General features: G+C 34.7%; 2 protein-coding genes and 1 non-coding gene across 3 annotated transcripts; 2 read left to right on the top strand and 1 right to left on the bottom strand.

Annotated features, from left to right (window-relative positions):
• Positions 1–10,000: 10,000 nt before the first annotated feature.
• On the top strand, positions 10,001–14,382 carry LOC112741136 (glutamine synthetase leaf isozyme, chloroplastic). The gene is made up of 14 exons (XM_025789989.3): positions 10,001–10,366; positions 11,271–11,533; positions 11,639–11,678; positions 11,796–11,899; positions 11,984–12,032; positions 12,252–12,358; positions 12,559–12,646; positions 12,732–12,860; positions 12,947–13,021; positions 13,120–13,173; positions 13,252–13,289; positions 13,384–13,543; positions 13,634–13,694; positions 14,014–14,382. Exons 2-14 carry the CDS (start codon positions 11,280–11,282, stop codon positions 14,151–14,153), a joined length of 1,299 nt encoding a protein of 432 aa, XP_025645774.1. The 5' UTR covers positions 10,001–10,366; positions 11,271–11,279; the 3' UTR covers positions 14,154–14,382.
• Positions 14,383–14,600: 218 nt separating this feature from the next.
• Positions 14,601–18,937, top strand: LOC112741135 (protein ABCI12, chloroplastic). The gene is made up of 7 exons (XM_025789988.3): positions 14,601–15,173; positions 15,387–15,503; positions 15,878–16,114; positions 16,240–16,404; positions 17,375–17,450; positions 18,031–18,095; positions 18,473–18,937. The coding sequence occupies exons 1-7, from the start codon at positions 14,601–14,603 to the stop codon at positions 18,623–18,625; spliced, it is 1,386 nt and encodes a 461-aa protein (XP_025645773.1). The 3' UTR covers positions 18,626–18,937.
• On the bottom strand, positions 14,617–14,688 carry TRNAP-UGG (transfer RNA proline (anticodon UGG)). Its single transcript has one exon. It is a non-coding gene; the product is annotated as a tRNA-Pro (tRNA).
• Positions 18,938–20,712: the final 1,775 nt, after the last annotated feature.

Below are 20,712 nucleotides of genomic sequence, written 5' to 3'. Positions count from 1 at the left end.
GTTATGTTGATTATATTTTAAAATTCTTCTTTGGGATTTTTTTTTCCTTATTTCTTTGAAATTTTATAGATACTAATATTTCTTCAAGCATATCTACTATAGAATTTAATTGTGGGTTAAAAGTATGATAAAGATGTGGGGAATCATTTCCATGGTAACATTTCTTAGAAATTCCGTGTGAAAAATAAGTTTTTTCAGGTTTTTGAAGTCCTTCAATAAAACTTATAGTAAAATAAAGATTTTGAGAAAAATCATTTTGTATTGATTTTAAGAATTTGGTGTCATTACTGTTAACATTAGTTAAAATCATTAATTTTTGATCTATTAATTTTGATAACTTAATTATTACTTCTCTTAAATCTTCTAATTTACTTTTTTTCATTAGGTGACGTTTTTCTTTGTGAAGAGCTACGGTTTTAAGTGAAAAGTGTGGCTTTAAAAAGTGTAGTTTAAATAAACAAATCTTTAAATCTGTACAGATTTAGATCTGTACCATATAATTTTCTATATTTAATTTATTGTTGATCTCTTGGAACCTCAAAAATAATGATTGGGACATAACCAACTCAAGACCATTAAGGACAATGACCCTTTTGATCAGTTCCTCTAACTTTTATGAAAATAAATTAGAATCAGATGGCGTTTGAAGTATAAAGCCAAATACTATAATATGTGAGTGGATCACTTACATTTGCAAGAGAAATGAATTCTCTCAATTTTTTTTGTTTAATTATTTAATAAAGTATAATTTTTTGTTTTGTATTTTTTAAGTAAAATTAAAAAATATATATATATATATAATATTAAATAATAAAATATTACACTTTACTAAACAATAAAAAAAATAAGAGGATCTATTTCTCCTTAATAAGTATTATACATTTATCGACCTAAAAAGCCTATAATTGATTCCCACTGCATACTAATAATTTGTAGAATAGTTATTTTCTTGCTTTTAAATTTTTTATAGAAAATTTTATAAAACATAAAATGATAAAATTACGTGAAGAAAAGTGTATTATTAATTTTGACAATGAAAAATCACTCTCTTAATTTCTAAAGTAAATTTTAAAAACCTATAAAGATTGGGTGGAATTAAATAAAGTATTAATTGTATTGTACTTTTCAATAGATTTTTCGTTGGTTTCGTCTATCCACTGAAAATAATGACACTCAGTGTTCTTTGTCTGTCAAGCACAAAAGCCATTCATCAAGCTCAACTCTCAATAGGGAATGGGGACAGATTCACCAGAAAATTCATACATACATTCCACAGAGAATATCTGAAAAATTATCTCCTTGGATTTCTCCTCGTCTTCGACTTCAACACCACCACCTGAAGACGGCAGAAGCATGTCCCGTCATATGGCTTGCTCCCGTGTTCGTCGAGCCCTTCAGAGTTACTATTTTTCACTAACTGTGTCCTTCTATTGTTATTGGACATGCCTCTGCTTCCACAATGCATGATAGTAGTTAGGGTTTATGTTTGTGATGAATTAGAGAAAACATTCTCTCACATTCCATATAAAGGAGAAATGGGACAGAAGGCCTTATGAGGATGCCACTGAAATTTTGTCTGCCACATCACCAAACTCCGTTTAACGGAAAATGGCTCACTTCACGGTTGGACAGATTTGTTGCGTTTTTAGAATTTTCAAAGGTATAATTATCTTTAACAAATATTATAATTATTATTGTCAGCGTTTTATAATTTCTGGGGCATAATTGGTAATTAACTCTTTATTTTATTTTTGGCCAACATTGCATTGTATTATACTTTACAAACATAGGAGGAATGGAAAAAAATACGGTTTATTCGGCCAACAAAAAAGGATGCTCACGGCCTTGTTGTAATAATGGGCCAGCCGCCCAAATTCCACATCCTTTGGTTTCTTGTTTTTGGAAAAGGCCCTTATACGTAGACAACTTTGTTGATCAACCTCCTAAAGAATTAGTGCAAATTATTGGTGATGATACTAGAAGGATTTCAATACTTCGAAAGATTGTAATGTAATCTGTCTCTTTTTTTCTTTTTCTTTTTTTTTTCTTTTTTACCTTAAGCCCCGTATAAATAAAAACATAAAACAAAAAGAAAACTTATTAATACTTTTGACGAAGGAAAAAACAAATTATAACCCAGACAAAAGGTTGTTCCTTGTACGGGAATGTGTTAAAATTATCAATAAAAAAGAATTTAATTAAAAGTAGATATTTAAGTTATTAATTATAAAAAAATATATGAAATTTAAGTTTTTAATGCTTCAAAAGTTTTACTAATAATGTTAAAAACAAGAGAGAAATTCGAAGAAAGTGTTTTGTATATTATTCAGATTGAAGAAAAATACAATGTACAAGGGGTATATATAACTGCTAGTAGAATCAAAGTAATAAAAATATAGAATCTTACAATTAATATACAGATACGCTATATAAATACAAATGATACTAACTGATCTAATTCGATTTTAATGATTCTCTTAACATCCCCCCTCAAATTCAAGTGGGAGCTAAGGATACCATCTTGAATTTGGATAACAGAGTCCAGAAACGAGTCGGATGATAACCCTTCGTGAAGATATCAGCAGTCTGTCTAGTATTCCAACAGCGATGAGACGAACAGCACCAATAAGGATACGTTGTCGAACAAAGTGACAATCATTCTCAATGTATTTGGTGCGTTTATGAAGCACATCATTATGGGCAATCTGAATAGCACTGCGGTTGTCACAAAAAAAATCAGTTGGGGATGACTGAGGAGCACCCAAGTCTTCGAGAAGCCAACGAATTGAGATACCTTCAGCAGTGGTGTCAGCGAGAGCACGATATTTAGCTTTTGTGCTTCATCGAGTAGTGAATGTTTGCTTCTTAGCTCGCCAGAAAATGAGAGAGTCGCCAATAAACAAACAATAACCAGTAGTGGAAGGACGATCAATGGGATCACCAGCCCAATCAGCATCTGAGTACGCTTGAAGGTATACAGATGAATGGGCAGAAAAATAAAGGCCATGGAATAGGGTGCCTTTGATGTAGCGAAGAATGCGAAGAACTGCCGCATAGTGAGTAGTACGAGGAGCTGACAAGAACTGGCTAAGAACATGAACCGGATAAGCGATGTCTGGTCGGGTGACAGTTAAGTAGACAAGTCCTTCAACTAGCTGTCAATAAAGAGTTGAATTATCCAAAACAGTGCCACCGATAGGAGTAAATTGAACATTAGGCTCAAGACGAGTAAACTCAGTGCGACTATCTGTAATTCCAGCTCGAGCAAGAAGATCTGAAGCATATTTAGCTTAAGAGAGATAGATGCCATCATCGGTGGATATGACTTCTAGACCAAGAAAATAGCTGAGAGAACCAAGATCTTTCATCTCAAAAGTACGCTGAAGGGATGCATTGAGATCAGAGATACCATCAATATCATCTCCAATAATGATCATGTTATCAACATACAGGAGTAGAAGAACAACTCCACATTCACTTTTACGAATGAAGAGATCATTCTCATGAGGACTGCAAGTGAAACCAAGACTGCATATGGTAGTACTGAACTTGTCAAACCATTCACGAGGAGCTTGCTTAAGTCCATAGAGTGCCTTGCGAAGGAGACAAACTTTGCTAGAAGGACAAGGATAACCCAGAGGGGGTTTCATATAGACCTGCTTTTTCAAATCTCCATTAAGAATGCATTCTTTACATCCATCTGACTAAGAGACCATTTTTTTACCGCAGCAATGGCAAGAAGAGCTCGAACAGATGTGAGACGAGCAACAGGAGCAAAAGTCTCTTCATAGTCAATACCATACTCTTACGTACAACCCTGAGCAACCAATCGTGCCTTATAACGGTCAATAAAACTATCAGAGCGAGTCTTGATCTTGTATACGTATCTGCTTCCCACAACTTCCTGATTAGAAAGAGGATCAACCAAATCCCAAGTGTGTGCTTTTTTAAGTGCCTATATTTCTTCCTGCATTGTTTGTTGCCAATTTAAATTTGTGGAGGCTTCTCTGAATGACTTAGGTTCATGTTAATGAAGAATAGTAGAAAAACAATGATAATCAAGAAGATGAGGAGGTGGATTTCTTACTCTGGAAGAACGAGTGGAAGGAGGAGGCATGACGGTAAGAGCAGGAGCGTTGTCCGGTCCGGAATCATCGAGAGATGGAGAAGGCGGAAGAACAGGAGGATGTGGAGGGTGACTCGAGATATAACCTGTAGAATCATCACTGGAAAAAGATCAACATTGGGATTAGTGAAAAAAGGTGACTGAGTAGGAGGAATGGACTTAAAGGAGGAGAATCGAGAAAACATGTGATGCTCCCAGAAGACAACATGACGAGATATACAAATACGGTTAGAGGAAGGATCCCAACAATGATAACCCTTGTGTTCAGTGCCATAACCAAGGAAACAACACATACGAGCCCGAGGTTCAAGTTTACTATGTTCATGAGGCTGAAGAAGAACAAAACAGACACAACCGAAAACTCGAAGAGAACTATAATCTGGGGAGGTATGATAAAGACGCTCAAAAGGAGTAACATTACCAAGAACAGAAGAAAGGAGTCTATTGATAACATGGACAGCAGTAAGAACAGCTTCACCCCAAGTACGCTCAGGACACGAAGAAGAAAGAAGCATTACACGAACAGAGTCAAGAATGTGACGGTGTTTGCGTTCAGCTCGGCCATTTTGTTGAGACGTACCACTGCAAGAAAACTCAGACAAAGTATCCTGTTTTGCAAGAAAGGTTAAGAGTTTGGAATCACGGTATTCCATAACATTATCACGGCGAAAAACCTTAATGACCTTAGAAAACTGAGTTTTAATCATAGTGGCAAAGTTAATATAAATCTGAGGTAACTCATGGCAATCAGTCATCAAATAAACCCAAGTAAAGCATGAATAATCATCAATGAAAACGAAAAAGTATCGAGCTCCTCCCAGAGAAGCGGTGGGGTGCGGGACCCCAAACATCAGAGTGGATAAGATCAAAAGGAGAGCAAGCAAGAGAGGAATTATTGTGAAAAGATAAAGCGGGTTGTTTAGCAGTTTGACAAGAAATACAATCAAAAGACTCATGATTAACCTGATCCAAAATACCCTGAAACACAAGAGGACACATCTTTCCCAAGGAGGTGTGGGCAAGATGTTGATGCCATAAGTGAAGAGTAGAAGGAGAAGAAGCATCACAGAGATTTGGCACAGGAGGAATATGAAGATTCTCGAGTTCAAACGACCTTACGTCCAGTCCTGATGATTTGTCCCGTCCGACGATCCTGTACATGACAACCAAAATGAAAAAAGTGACATCAAAACTGAGATCAACAAGTTGACCAACAGAAATAAGATTAAAGTTCAATTTGGGAATATAATAAGTATCAGAAAGATTAAGAGTTGGCTGGAAAATAGAACAATTGTGTGTCGCATGCAAGAGGGAACCATTAGCAGTAATGACAGAAGGTGCATTTGTAGTGGTAGCCAAAGACAAAAAAAGATGACGCAAAGGAGACAATGATTAAAGCAATCGGAATCAAAATACCATTTAGAATTACCTGGAGGAGTCAAAAAAGTAGCAGGAGTATTACCAAAAAGGGAAAGAAGATGCTTAAGAAGAGATGCAATATCAGATAGAGACACGGGAGGTGGATTGAGAGGAACAGAGGTGGGAGATTCGGTAGTAGCAACAGCAGAAGCAAACACATTCTTGGAGAAGTTAGGATGAGATTGATGCTCGAAGTGATCAGGATGTGGTAGGCGAGTAGGACAGGCTGTAATAAAATGTCCCGAGAGCTTGCAGTAATGGCAAGACACTTGTGGACAATTGTAGCTAATGTGACCTTTCTGTTGACATTCAATAGAAGGACAGTTTGAGAAGAGGTGCACAGAACGATTACAGTTGTAACAGAATTTACCCTTTCTGTTTGTGCTAGCATAAACATCTGAGTTTTCCATAATAGCAGATACAAAGATCAAAGAGAGGAGAGAAAACTGCAAATTCGGTGCCGAAAATGAGAAAACGGAGGGCAGAATCGTAAAGAGCTCACCAAAAAATCTTAGGGAGGATCCCACTGTGTGCCACGTCAGCAGGGAAATGACACGTGGCGACGCATGAGAGGAGGAGGAAGACGCGTCAGCACTGACGCGGCGAGGAGGTGGCGTGCGGAGCGGATCGGGTCGGGTCGGCTGAGGCACGAGTCAAACTGCGTATCCTTGGCAGGACACGTGGCGCGACGGGAGCCGTGGATCTGAGGCGCTGATCTGACAGCGCTGGAGCCGTTTAGGAGGAGGAAAACTTCAACCGGACAGGGGGCTTTGGGCGGCGCGTGCGGTGGATTCCGGCGGCAAGTCTGGAGTCGTTGAAAACTTCACGATGAGACGAAGGCGATGGTGGCGGCGGTGATAAATCAAGGCGTCGGGAAAAGGTCTAAAAATAAGGACAAAGTACTATCGGAGGAGATAAAACACGAGCTAGAAACCAATTTTCATGGGAAAAAAAAATATAAACTCTTGATACCATGTTAGAAATAAGAGAGAAATCTGAAGAAAGTGTTTTGTCTTTTGTGTATTATTTAAATTGAAAAAAAGTACAATGTACATATGGTATATATAGCTGCTAGTAGAAACAACATAATAAAAATATAAAATCTTACATTAATATACAGATACGCTATATAAATACAAATGATATTAATTGATCTAATTTGATTATAATAATTCTCTTAACAAATAATACTAACATGTTTATTGATTTATTTCGGTACAAGTACACCGACACAAATATATTATTTGTTTTTCATTTTTTTTGCATTTCTCTTTTATATTTTCAAATAATTTTGTATTTCTCAAAAGCTCAAGAGACAATAGGTTATATTATGTGATTATTGGATCATCTCTTTGAATACTCATGAAAACGAGCTTGGGTGAATGGGTGGTGAATCTTCTCAATTCTCATGTACTTGCAAAAAATGGGGTGATTTGTTGATCATACATAAAAGAGAAATATTCCTGGTGGATTAGACATCAAAATCAAAGATGCAATAATAATCATATGGTAGGAGGACAAAGTGGGAATGTGGATTAACTCTGAACCCTAAAGGGTTAAGGATCCATGCTTTAAAAGGGCATATATATGGTACTTACAAGCTTCTCACTGGATAACACCTTATCCTATGATGTCATATTGGTAACGAAAAAGGTCTTAATCGCCACCAACAACCATTTCTCAAGCATTGCTTGGCAATGCAAAACACACACATATTTGGTTAGATGTTATGGGGTGGATTTTCTCAAAATTTTTTAAATTATTTAGTAAAATATGATATTATATTATTCAATTTTTTTTTCATATGTTTTATTTTGATCCTATTTAAAAAGCATAAAATGATAAGTTGTATTTTACTATATAATTAAAAAAATTAAGAGCATCAATTCTCGTTGCTACCTAATACCTATCACATGCAAAAATTTAGTAAACTAAAAGCTACGTTAAGGTTTGTATTATAGAAACATTTATTAGTGTAATCTACAAGTATTTCAATTTTTTTTTTAAGTTAGGAGTGAAATTCGAACTTAAGATCTCTAGGTGAGAATGAAGAGATTATGCTAAAGTATTTTAATCTATTATCATTCATAATGATATAATATATGTGCTCATCGTTACAAATGTAACTATATAATATCAACCCCATTAATGAAAGCATAATCTATTATTAGATAAATAGGAAACTTTTTGTAAATGCTCATATTCTGTATCATTTATTTTACTTTATATCAATAATATTAATGTGGGTTACGTTAGTTTAAGGTTTGCTTTTATTTTATTAATTTTTTAATATTTAAAGTAAAAATAATAGTAGATCTATAATATCTATTAATGCATGTAAAAAATAATTAATAAATTAGAGTAAACTCACTAATTTATTCTCAAAACTTCTAATTTTTTTTGAATATATATATATATATATATATATATATATATATATATATATATATATATATATATGAAGAGGATGCCATGAGTAATCACAAATCTAAAAAGTCATATAATAATATCCATTTTATAACTCCAAGTGAATTTCAGCGCATGATGAAGAATAAATTAGTTATGTGTCTCTGAATAGTGTCATCATTTTGGCGCATATGATACATGATAGTGAGTTTTTTTCATATGCGCCAAAATGATGACACTGTTCAGAGACACATAACTAATTTGTTCTTCATCATGTGCTGAGATTCACTTGAAGTTATAAAATGGATATTATTATATGACCTTTTAGATTTGTGATCACTCATGACACCCTCTTCATATCATAGTGTTATATACACACACTACAAGACGAAATTGGATGATGTTATGTGAGGATATCAACCATATACATATCTACTATATATCATAGTTTCATTAACACAATTGCATTTAGGATTTAATATACCTTAAAGTTCAACAAAGAATCACTAAAAAATGGTGGATGCATGTGACTTTTTCTTTTCTTTTTCAAAGGATGGATTCCTATTCTCTTGTCTTCTTGTAATAAGAATTTAAACACAAGAAGAATAATGAAAGGAACTGCCTTTTGTTTGACAGGTTAAATATATAATTCTTTTATTATTATTTTATAATCACTAATCTTTTTTATAAGTTTTAATACATTTTAATGATTAAACTTTTAATAAAAGGTCAATTTGAGAAAAAACATTCCCTCAGTATTTATTAAGAATTTGAAAGTAAAAAACTTCTATAAAATAAAGTTCTTTTAAGTTTTACTAAAAAAAAAAAATTCTATTTTTGAATTCTTACAATATTATTAAGGCATTCTTTAACAAAACCTATTAAAAAATAGATAATGAATAATATTACATAATCAGGCATAATCAGTACATATTATTATTTTTTGTTAGTATTTAATCAATAATAATTTACACTCATATTTATAAGAGTTTTACACACAAAAAATATATAATTTGTATTTATATTTATCAGAATTTAAATACATAAATCAATATATTTTATACTCATATTTTTTAAAATTTATACATATAAATTTAGTAAAGATAATTTAATATTTGTATTAGTCAAATAATAATAAAAAATATTAAAAATTATTGACTTCCAAAAATCTTTTAGATAAATATTAAATAAATGATTAATATTTTCCCTTCTATTTATCTTACATTTGAGTTAACACTAGTGAATCCCTTATTTTTTTCACTCTAAACATTCACCTTCACCTTTTAGCATTTCTCTAAAAAATAAACCAACCCAATGGATAAAAGGTATCAGATTGTGTCATTTCTCTCTCTAAATGACAATGTTCTACTCTTATTATAATAACCTAATTGACTTTAATTAATTAGTATAATTGCCTATAAAAAGACAATTCAGACTATACACAGGAACAATTAAAAAGAAGAACCATTAAATAAATAATTAAAAAAACATAAAAGGGCTTGAAGGTTTTCTTTCTGGCTCATTTTTTGATACGAGAAGCATGTGTGTGTTATGCATTGTTGTGGAGAATGTGGGTGCTAGACATGGATATGGGATAATTTTTAAAGAAATTGAACCATCCGATTTCTTTGTAAAAAAAAAAATTAGGTCTACTAATCGAACCGTCCAATTAGTGTGAAAGAAAAAATTTAAATTTTGGCAAAGGTAATTGGACCCTCCGATTTATGTTTAAAACATTAAAAAAATTTGGGGTACACAAATCAGAGAGGTCCGATTTGTGTTCTCAAAAGTCAGACGGTCTAATTTTTGTTCCTAACACCACAATTTCATAAAGTACCTATACACTCCATAACTGCGTCGTACACCATTCCCCCGACCATATCTAAATTAAAAAGTGTTTCTTTCTTTACTCAAATTGACATTATTAAGAGCGAAGCCTTGAAGGGGACCTAAGAAAAAGATCTAAACAAGCCACCAAATACTACTACCAACATAAAAGTTCTTAATCATCATATGATTATTAATTTAACACACAATACCAAGCCATTTATTCATTGATGTTCTCAACTCTTTATTACTTATGACTTAAAAAAAATGGTATTTATATATAGGATTGAAAATAGATACATATATTTTAAGAAACCTTATCTAAAATATTATGAGTCCAAGCTTTCTCTTGGTGCTCTTTAAGGGACCAAAAACTATTTTCATCCACTCATGACTCACCCCTATCGGTTTTAGAAAAGCCAAGAGACTCATTGGCCACAACCTTCTTTTATTACACACACACAAACACAAAGTCTCTCACACTATACACTTTCTTTCACTTGTCTTTGGAGTCTGTGTCACTCAACCACAGGGTGCATTTCCTCTGGTTCAACCCTGCAGCATTAGCCGTTTTATCACTGTTCTCTGGTGAGTAGTGAAGTTTTCATCATGTGCCCATCATTTATTTCATTCGAAAGTTTCAAACTTTTATGTGATTGGGGGAGAAAATGAATCATGTACATTTGGGTGTTAATTCAACTCTCTAGGCTTATTTTATTTTCTAGCTTTTTTGCAACACTGTTCAAGGACAAATGAAGGAGGTAATGGCTATAAGCATGTGGGGGTTAAAAAGAAAATGGTCCCTTTGTAAGAAAGTTTGTATTTTTTATGTGACTGATCATTGCCATTGGCCATTGCTCGCTGGAACCATTTCTTTCTCTTGAAAGGTGCTGTTTGCTAATGAAAATGTTAGGAATGTTTCAGTGCTTTCAGTTAATACCAGAATTTATTTTTTTGGTCAAATATTGCTTCTTATATTTTAGTAAGTGGAGAAAAAGGGGTGCAGGGTATTTTGCCATTTGAAGATGCTTTATGAGACTTGGTTTCACGTGAGTCATGCTTCAAATATGTCATCAATGAACCTGGGTAGGGAATTTACTCAGTCTTTATGATGAACAAGGAAGTCAACTCTTTTAGGCCTCATATTTTTACTTTATTTATCTGCATACTATAAAACAATTAACATTTCCATCTAATCAACACTTTATTGATGAGAATCTGAAAAATGGCTAGATTTTGGTTCTTTTCCCGAACCATTAATTTTAATAAGGATTTGATGATTGCTTTCAAACTGATTTTGTATGTGGTTTCATTAGTCATCATTTGAGAGTGGATGTAGAACAACAGTTGATAAGCATCATGCATTATTATTGATGTTGTACATTTTCTTTTTGTGCAAATTTGTTTATGGTAATCATATATTGTATAATATAATCTAATTTTATTCCTTTTATGGTTGGTGGTTCTCATGGATAATACTATGTTCTGTTAGGTGCTGAACATGGCACAGATTTTGGCACCCTCTACACAATGGCAGATGAGAATCACAAAACCCTCACAAAATGCAAGCCCAATTACTTCAAAAATGTGGAGTTCTTTAGTGTTGAGACCAAACAAGAAAGTTGGTGCTACCAGCTCTGCCAAATTTAGAGTGATGGCAATTAAGTCCGATAACAGCACAATCAACAGGCTAGAGCAGCTACTTAATTTGGATGTATCGCCATACACTGACAAGATCATTGCTGAATACATTTGGTATTTCATTTCATTTTTTTCTTCTTGTTCTAGCAATGAATAATGATTTCATTTTTGTTGCTTCTGTGAAAGCTTTTAAAAACTTTGATATCTTTTCTGAAACAGGATTGGTGGAACAGGAATCGATGTGCGCAGTAAATCAAGAGTATGTTGTTAATAATGCTGTAAACCAGCAAGGAGACGAAATTATTTGTACCTTAGCTGCTATATGATTTGTCTGATGTTATTCATGGTAATCTTACACATTGTTCTTCATTTTCAGACAATTCCAAGGCCGGTTGAACATCCTTCAGAGCTCCCTAAGTGGAACTATGACGGATCTAGCACTGGACAGGCACCTGGTGAAGACAGTGAAGTAATCTTATAGTAAGAATTTCGGAACTGTTGCTTATTTTAATCTTATACCACATAGCTATAGTTTAACTTAGTACTCTTCTTTTTTCCCCTCAGTCCTCAAGCAATTTTCAAAGATCCTTTCCGTGGTGGTAACAATATTTTGGTAAGAGCTGTTATCTTTTGCAACTTGCGGTTCATAGCCGGTCCCAAGCCCGGATAAAGGAGGAGGGTTGTGTTAGGTCTTCGGCAACCAACATAAAAATATAGCCGAACCCCCATGACAGCTGTTATCTTTTGCAGAAGTTTCATGGCAATTTGCTTTAACTTGAAGCACAAATATTATGAAGTTAGTGTGATTTAATATAATCTTTTTCTTGCATAGGTAATTTGCGATTCCTACACACCACAAGGTGAGCCTATCCCTACAAACAAGAGACATAAAGCTGCCGAAATTTTCAGTAACCCAAAGGTCCAAGCTGAAGTTCCATGGTATATATTATGCTCTTAAAAGAAAGATAACCAAAAACCAACTATTTCCTTCTTATGTTCAAAATGATTTAGTATCTACCTATGTTATGCACAATGCTGCAAATTTCTTTCACATATGATGATCAATGACCAAAAAGAAAGATATTTGATAATTGACATTTCCAACTATGATTAATGGTTTTATGTTTAATTTTTCAAAGGTATGGAATAGAGCAAGAGTACACCTTACTTCAAACAAATGTGAAATGGCCTCTAGGTTGGCCTACTGGTGGCTACCCTGGCCCTCAGGTAATATGTTGTTCACATTTGACCAGAACGAGTGAGTTTCATGATGCAGATTTAATTATGCTGCTTGTTTATTTTGTTACATTAGGGTCCATATTACTGTGGTGCTGGGGCTGACAAGTCATTCGGACGCGATATATCCGATGCTCATTACAAGGCTTGCTTATATGCCGGAATTAACATCAGTGGTACCAATGGGGAAGTTATGCCTGGACAGGTTCATCTCTGGAAAATTCCATCTCTTGCAAAGCTTATGTGTATATGAATGCATTTTTCTTATTATTTCTTCCATGAATAATGAAGTGGGAGTACCAAGTTGGTCCTAGTGTTGGTATTGAAGCTGGTGATCATATCTGGTGTTCAAGGTACATCCTTGAGGTAATTCATTTTACCTACTTTCATTAGCATTTTCAACATATTTCAATAGCGCCACAACTCAATATAACATTTCATATGCATTTTATATGTTGTGACAGAGGATTACTGAACAAGCTGGCGTTGTTCTCTCTCTTGATCCAAAACCAATTGAGGTACTATAGTACTTTAGTTTACAGTATGCCTTATCTGATGATTATAACACTAATTGTTTTGGTTTTTTCGCCTGACAGGGTGACTGGAATGGTGCTGGTTGCCACACCAATTACAGGTAAGGACTAACTTTTGTTATGAATATGGATTGCATTTGTTTTGCCATCTTCCTAAAATTCTAAGTTCATGATATATAATTTGCTTTTTTCTAGTACAAAGAGCATGAGGGAAGATGGAGGCTTCGAGGTGATAAAGAAGGCGATTTTGAATCTATCGCTTCGCCATGTGGATCACATTAGCGCATATGGAGAAGGAAATGAGAGAAGGTTGACAGGAAAGCATGAAACAGCCAGCATAGACACATTCTCTTGGGTATTGCTTGAAATTACCTCTACCTTAAGACAGTAATAAACCAAGAATTTTATCTTCTATGGAAACGTCCTAATAGCATTGAACTTGCAGGGAGTCGCTAACCGTGGTTGCTCAATCCGTGTGGGAAGAGACACAGAAAAGAATGGCAAAGGTAAGTTGAAGGAATTGTAGCATTAGACTACCTATTCCTTCTTTAGAATAATTGCTTTGCTAAATGCTAATGTGTCAACTTCAATTTACTAATGCTAATGCCACATATACTGCTATGAAAAAATGCTATGCATCCCTTTTTTTGTTTGCCCAAAATCACCCCGTTAAGTAGGTAGTCTATAAAAATATAAAATCCTAAACTTTTGTTGCATCTTTCTAGCACCTTAAATTTGGACAGGAACTCTAGCTATGTAACATTGTTTTTCTGGTATTACTTTTCTCAATTGAATTTTACTTCATTTCCTTTTCCGTGATCTTAGGTTACTTGGAAGACAGGCGCCCGGCTTCAAACATGGATCCATATGTTGTGACAGGATTACTTGCAGAGACTACTCTCCTGTGGGAGCCAACTCTGGAGGCTGAAGCTCTTGCAGCTCAGAAGTTAGCATTAAAGGTCTAAATCTATTCTGATTGGTGGCATTCTCGATGGAGTCGAAGCCCGGAATCTCTTTTGCTTTCCTTTTAGATTATTTATGGTTTTAATGAACTAAAGAGGTCATGAGTCTGGGTTATTGCTTATCAGATGAATGCACATTGTATATTAAGAGTTTCATTGGATGCATTTGTATTCGGACAAGTTGCATTATGCTTGGTTATGTTTCAGTGTTCTTTAGCTTTGTTTCTTTTAATAACTGAGCCTATCAACCTCAGAAATCTCAGGCATTCAAAACTTTTGCTTACAAACCAGTTTGGAATTGGATGAAAATTTAGTCTCATATAATTGGAACCCTTCTAACCCTATACAGAACATAGATTACTTCAAATCATGCGTGAAAATTATGGAAGAGACAAGAGATTCCTCTATGTATAACTTAAAAAGCCGATAAACATTAGATCCGATAATAAGATGCATTATGAAAATTGGGGCATTCCGAGAATCGAACTCGGGACCTCTCGCACCCAAAGCGAGAATCATACCACTAGACCAAATGCCCACTTGATGTTCATTGCATTATTCAATTTTTCTTTGGCTTCTAATCACGCTGCAAAGAAACAAGTATATTACTGGCGTTCTGTTGAATCTGTTCCATTCCCGCTAGAAAATCAATCGCAACCTCTCACTCACTCTGTCATGTTCATGTACTCCAACCATGCCACTGCCACCTTCTATTTCCCCTCCACTTTCTTCCCACTCCCAACCACCATAGCCTCCATTCCCAAAACCTTCTTACCAACACTTTCCTCACCAAAACCCCTCTTCTCTCTCAGAACCCCTACGCCTATTCCAATCAGGGCTGCTGCTTCATCAAACAGCGCCGACAATACCGGTAACGCAAACTGGACCAAGTGGGTCCCTGCCGGTTCCCTCGCAGCCGATAAGGTCCTCAGGTTGATTGCCGGCGCCACCGCCAGTCCCATTGGCCAGTTCGTGTCCTCGCCCACTACCTTTCTTCACTCCATCGATCCTAGAGTCAAATTGGTCAGTCACTCCAATTCAAGGTTCTTTTTTCTATGAAAAATTTGAGATTTTTTCTATGTTTTGGGCTGCAAAGTATGAACTTGATTCTTTGGTAGAGAACTAGAGATACTGTTTAGGTTTGTTTATGGACATTGTAGTTTAAGGATTGATGTTGGGGATTATTTGTGTTGCTGTTATTCATGAGCTATTTGATATCATCTTTTGATGCTACAGGTATGGCTTTTAGCTCTGGTTATTCTTCCGGCAAGGTCACATATAATTATGCGATTTGGATTAGTAGCATACTTGACTCTGATTTCAGTTTGGGTTCTGCCAAGAGAAGTTTGGATGGTGAGTAATCCTTGACTGGTGGAGTTATGTTCATTTATAGATGGATTTTTTAGTTTGCTTCATTATCTTTGGAGTAAATAAAATTATTCCAGCAATGGCCATTTTTGGCGTTCATCTTCTAGTACATATAGTGTTATTGTTTTTGGATGCTTATTTATGAATAGAGCTAGCTTGTAAGTTTTCTTGTTAGATTTTTTCTTCCGAGTTCTGACTGATTGAATAAAATGATGCGCAGAAGAAATATTCATATAGAGGTTGGATTTTCCATTTTGTTAACTGAAAGATACTTGGAAGTAGACTTTGTATATGCCTTCATTTTTTCATCCTGCTATGATGTGTTGATTTGGGAGTTTCTTGCTAATTTCTATCTGTAGGATCAATTGGGGAGAGTTTATTTGCTATCAGGATTGTTATTCATAACATTAGGGCTAGGTGCAGATGGTGTGCCCCCACTTGTTCAGTTGAGAACTCCAACACCTGCATTGATGGGGCTTCCTAATCTTCCTGTATCATTGACAGGTTATTCGTATGTAATCACCAAGTTAGGTCCATTAACCTTTACAAGGAAAGGCTTATCCATAGCAAGCACTGCTGCCTGTTTGACTTTTATGGTAAGTTGCTTTCTGCCTTTTGTGTTGGACATCTAACAGAATTCTTGCCGTCAAAGCATTGTGAAACAACGGAACACTTCGATGATTCTGATTTTCGAGAATTTGGTTCTGCATTTCTTTTGAAGGTATTTCAAAGTGCTAGTCTCTGCCTCACAACTACGACCCCTGAACAACTAGCATTTGCATTGCGATGGTTTTTGCTCCCTCTGAAATATATAGGTGTCTCTGTGTCAGAAATTGTGCTTACCCTTTTACTGTCATTGAGATTCATCAGTCTAGTTTTTGATGAGGTAAGAAGGCTAAGGGGGTTTTAACTTCCATAGTTATCTCTGATATTGATAATCTTAGTTTCTTTTCTCATCTTACTTTCTGCTTTTATTGATAGCACGTAATTGGTTGTTTGATATTTACCTTGTATGACTACAAAAACTTGCGAAAAAATAAAATCATGAAATTACTAGCAGAAAAAAAGAAAGAAATTAAGGGAAATTTTGGGCTTGACAAATGTTGGGTACTGACAGACTGCTTTTGCTGGAGTTAACTGATAGTTTGACACTTCTCTCTACTTGGTGATTATTTTTACTGGCGAGATTAGTGAGAATGACATGTTAGAAACAATGTCAGCACTATTCTGAAGGATATAATAACTATCCCAACACTGTCCTTTTGAATTAAATTATGGTTTTGGATGTTTCATTTAGTTTAAGGTGAATTGTGAAGAAGTGGATAAAAAATAGGCTCAATGGCCTTTTTCTTAACAGGATGGAGTTCATTCAAAAGCTAAAGGTAGATAAAGAGTCAAATATATGGATTATGGGAATGCAAACAGTGTTGTAAATGATATTCCTGGTTTAATAATTTTGAGCCTTAGAGGTAAAGGCAAGCAAGAATCGAAAATTTTCAATTTTATGAATGATTGGATTATTAGATTTGCAAAGGGAATAAATGAAGTAATTCGGAGGAGGGCAGGTTAGTGACGGTCCTGATGGTTTTATAGGGTTCTATCACGTATGAATTTCAATTAGTGTACCAGACTGACATGGAAAGAGATCTAGGTTGATGCTAGGATTCTTTTAATGCATCTACATTGCTACTACCTTGTAATCAACTTATTTTATGTACTGATCTGATACTACTTAAATTGCATAACATAATTAGTGCATGTGGGTGGAATGCATGAATGAAATAGTTAATGCCACAACAATAAAAGTTCTCTTACACAGGAAAAGGAAGTAAAATACCCATATTATGTTATTGCAGGTTCGAAACATTGCTTTAGGGATTGTATCTCGCAGGGTAAATTGGAAACAATTGAGTACTATGGAGACAATTGATAGTAAGTAATGTTATTAGCTCTTTCTTCTGTTTACAGGGATTGACAGAAAATTATTGTTTTGTTCTATATTCTCTTGTTTTCTTTCCAACAAATTAGTTGATTGTGCATAAATCGTGTTTAGAATATCTAGGCTTCACATTTGTTTTGGACAACTCCCATATTTACTTTATATGGTTATATAAAAATATTTTTTTGTTGATAACGTCTTATTTAGTTTCCAATTGCATAGCACCCAATATGTTGCTATATTAATATTAATAATGCATTAAGAAATCAATATTTGGCTCGTAGGCGACTTAGAGTTGTTGTGACATGTATAATAATCTGTTACTGATGATGCTGATCGATAATTAGGTCATAATGTCTTCAAAAGCTTTTTGTTGAAAATTTGTGATTTTTTGTTGCTATCAATGGCCTTTCCATTCTATAAACCAGTAACAAATGCATGTATAACTGACTCAGAATTCCAAAAGAATAATGTTTTAGTGTACAGTTCAATCAGAATATTACTTGGGGAAAGATTTTTTTTTTCTTCAGTTGTCATGACACTTATTTTATTTTTCCTTATATGCCTCTGCAGTCTTCTTTAACTACTTCCGGCGAATCTTCAAAAATATTTTCAGCCATGCAGAACAAATTTCTCAGGTTAGCCTCTTTGATGTTCCCCTCCTGTTTTCTTCACGTTATCTAGTCTTACTAGTGCTTCAACCTTCAGCTTCATTCTAGAAAAAGTCGAATAATCGGATAACTTCGTTTTAATTTCATCAATTATATCATTTATATGAAGGTTTTGCGGACCCATGCTTAAAATATTGCTTTCAATTCTGATGTGTTGAAAGTAGAAAAGTTTGAAATTCACTCTTGTATTTTTGGCATATTGTGAACCTTCTATGTTGATTTCTTTTAGCACTTCAGGTTTTGAAAATAGGTTACATGAATTAAATTGGCCTTGCATGTTATAAACTTTAAATTCCCTTCATATTCATAGCTCTTCTTCTGACAGTTCAACATAACTATTGTAGGCTATGATAGTCAGAGGTTTTAAAGGGGACAGTGGTGATCATAAACTCTACTTCTTGGCAGAATCATCTTTTGGAATGGCAGATATTGTATGCTTGTTGTTCTTGGCAATTATCATTGGAGCTGCTTTTCTATCTGAGTACTACCTTGTGTGATAACTAATACATGCCTATCTGGCATTGTGACTTGTGAGAGCATTTGTTATGTAATTTTGTTCAATTTGTCATCTTATGATTAGATGATTATAAACACTACAGCCCCTTGCAAGCAAATGTATTTTCCCCAATGCAAAATATTGATGGGGGTTAACACATTGCAAGGGGGAAATTATCAATAGATGAAGGGAAGAAAAATAGGTGGCTTGCTTCTGATGTTAGTTTTGTCAAATTAGAAAAATGATATTTGTACAATTTTATGGACATATCTTTTGTATATTTTTCTTATGGTTAAGCAAACAATTTTTTTAACTTTTTTCAGTTTTTATTAATAAATTTTAATTCATCTTAGTGATTATTAACAATATTAAATGTTTCCACACAATCCGTCTCACAAATAACATCTCGTTGACCCACATCCCAAACTAAGAGATATCCTATTTAAATAGCAAATAATTTTTCTTGAAAAATACTATTACACTCGATCATTCTCAAATACACCATTTACCAACTCCGATTACAATATCTAATAATACAAGCAAAACCAACATTATCACCACAACTAGAATAACTAGTATCACAATTGATTTTGAAAACACTCATAGATAGAGAATTCCAAGAACCACTTAGAATAAAGAGGAGGGACATATGTTGTAATTCAAAAACACTCATAAGTTCATTTTCTAAAGCTAATATTAGACAAATCACTTTTTTGTTTTTTTGGAGGCCAAATTTTATAAGGATTAAAGATGTCATTATTTTTTACTTGGCATATCCACCAAAGTCTCGAAAAGAACCTGAACGGATGCTCTCTGCTATGATACAATAACCAGTTTAAGTTTAGAAGATGACAAGAAATATCCAACCTGTGTCATACAAGCTGAGCTTTTAGACAATCCCAAATATAATGTAAAATCGATTCCTGGCTAGAAAGGCATCTTGAACACTTATCCGATGATGACATCCATCTTCTAAAGTAAAAACTTGCCGTAAGAAGAGCCTCCCTAAGACATAGCCAAGTCAAATACTTGTGCTTTTTCAAAACAAGCTAGCATCAAAGCTAAAGTCAATTCCGTCGCTCCTTCCAACCAAACAGCTGCTTACACAATCACAAGTAACCATTGCGTGAGTCATAGACTTTGGAAGCTGTTGAGTCTGCAGCGAAATTTTGACTTCTAATAGATAGAAAGTAATATGAAATTGAATATTACTCACACGTACAACCAATTGCAGCCTTTGCTACTAACCTAGTTTTGAATCTTGTACCATCTGACTTGGTAGGATCTTCTTTTCTTTTATACACCCACGTACAACCAATTGCAGTCTTTTCCACGGGCAATGGGACTACATCCCATGTCTTGTTCTTATGAAGAGATTGCATCTCTTCCTCCATAGCAACCAACCAACTCTCTCTATCTTTGTCTTTGATAGCATGTTTGAAGGTGACCGGCTCATCATCCTCCACTGAGAGTGCATAATCTACCAAATTTACCTGCCCATAATGTCTCAAAGGCTTGTCTGACTCGAACTTCTGAACAAATTTATAATTCCTCTTTGGCCTAGTAGATGCCAAAGAATCCTGCTGCTGCTGTTGTAATGCATGTGCATTTTTCACTGAATTTTCTCATGATCAAATTCATCCTCTGCGTCATCTCAAGTAGCATTAGGATGCTCCACCTGAACATTAAAGTCTATTTGTTGGTATTTAGACTCTATCTCCACCACTTGAGTATTTGAAGTTTTTCCAACATCACCATCATCTGGCACCATATCTTTAGACAAATCTACCATAGATCGTTCATCAAAGGTAACATCCCTGCTAATTACAAACTTAGAATCATTACACTCCAAAGGCGATAGCCTTGAACCCCTCTTGGATACCCCAAAAAGATTGCCTTCTTAGCTCTATCATCAAGTTTATTATCTTTGACATGATAATAAGCTGTGCATCCAAAGATTTTGAGTTTCTCGTAATCTGCATGTTCCCCTGACCACACCTTATAAGGTGTGTCTCCATCTAGAGAGGAATGTGGGGATCGATTCACTATGTAGCAAGTTGTAGCAACCGATTCTGCCCACCATTCTCT

This window comes from Arachis hypogaea, chromosome 14 (assembly GCF_003086295.3).
Source record: "Arachis hypogaea cultivar Tifrunner chromosome 14, arahy.Tifrunner.gnm2.J5K5, whole genome shotgun sequence".
NCBI lineage: Eukaryota > Viridiplantae > Streptophyta > Magnoliopsida > Fabales > Fabaceae > Arachis > Arachis hypogaea.
Note: the sequence above shows the minus strand (reverse complement) of the source record. Positions and strands in the feature narration are given on the sequence as shown.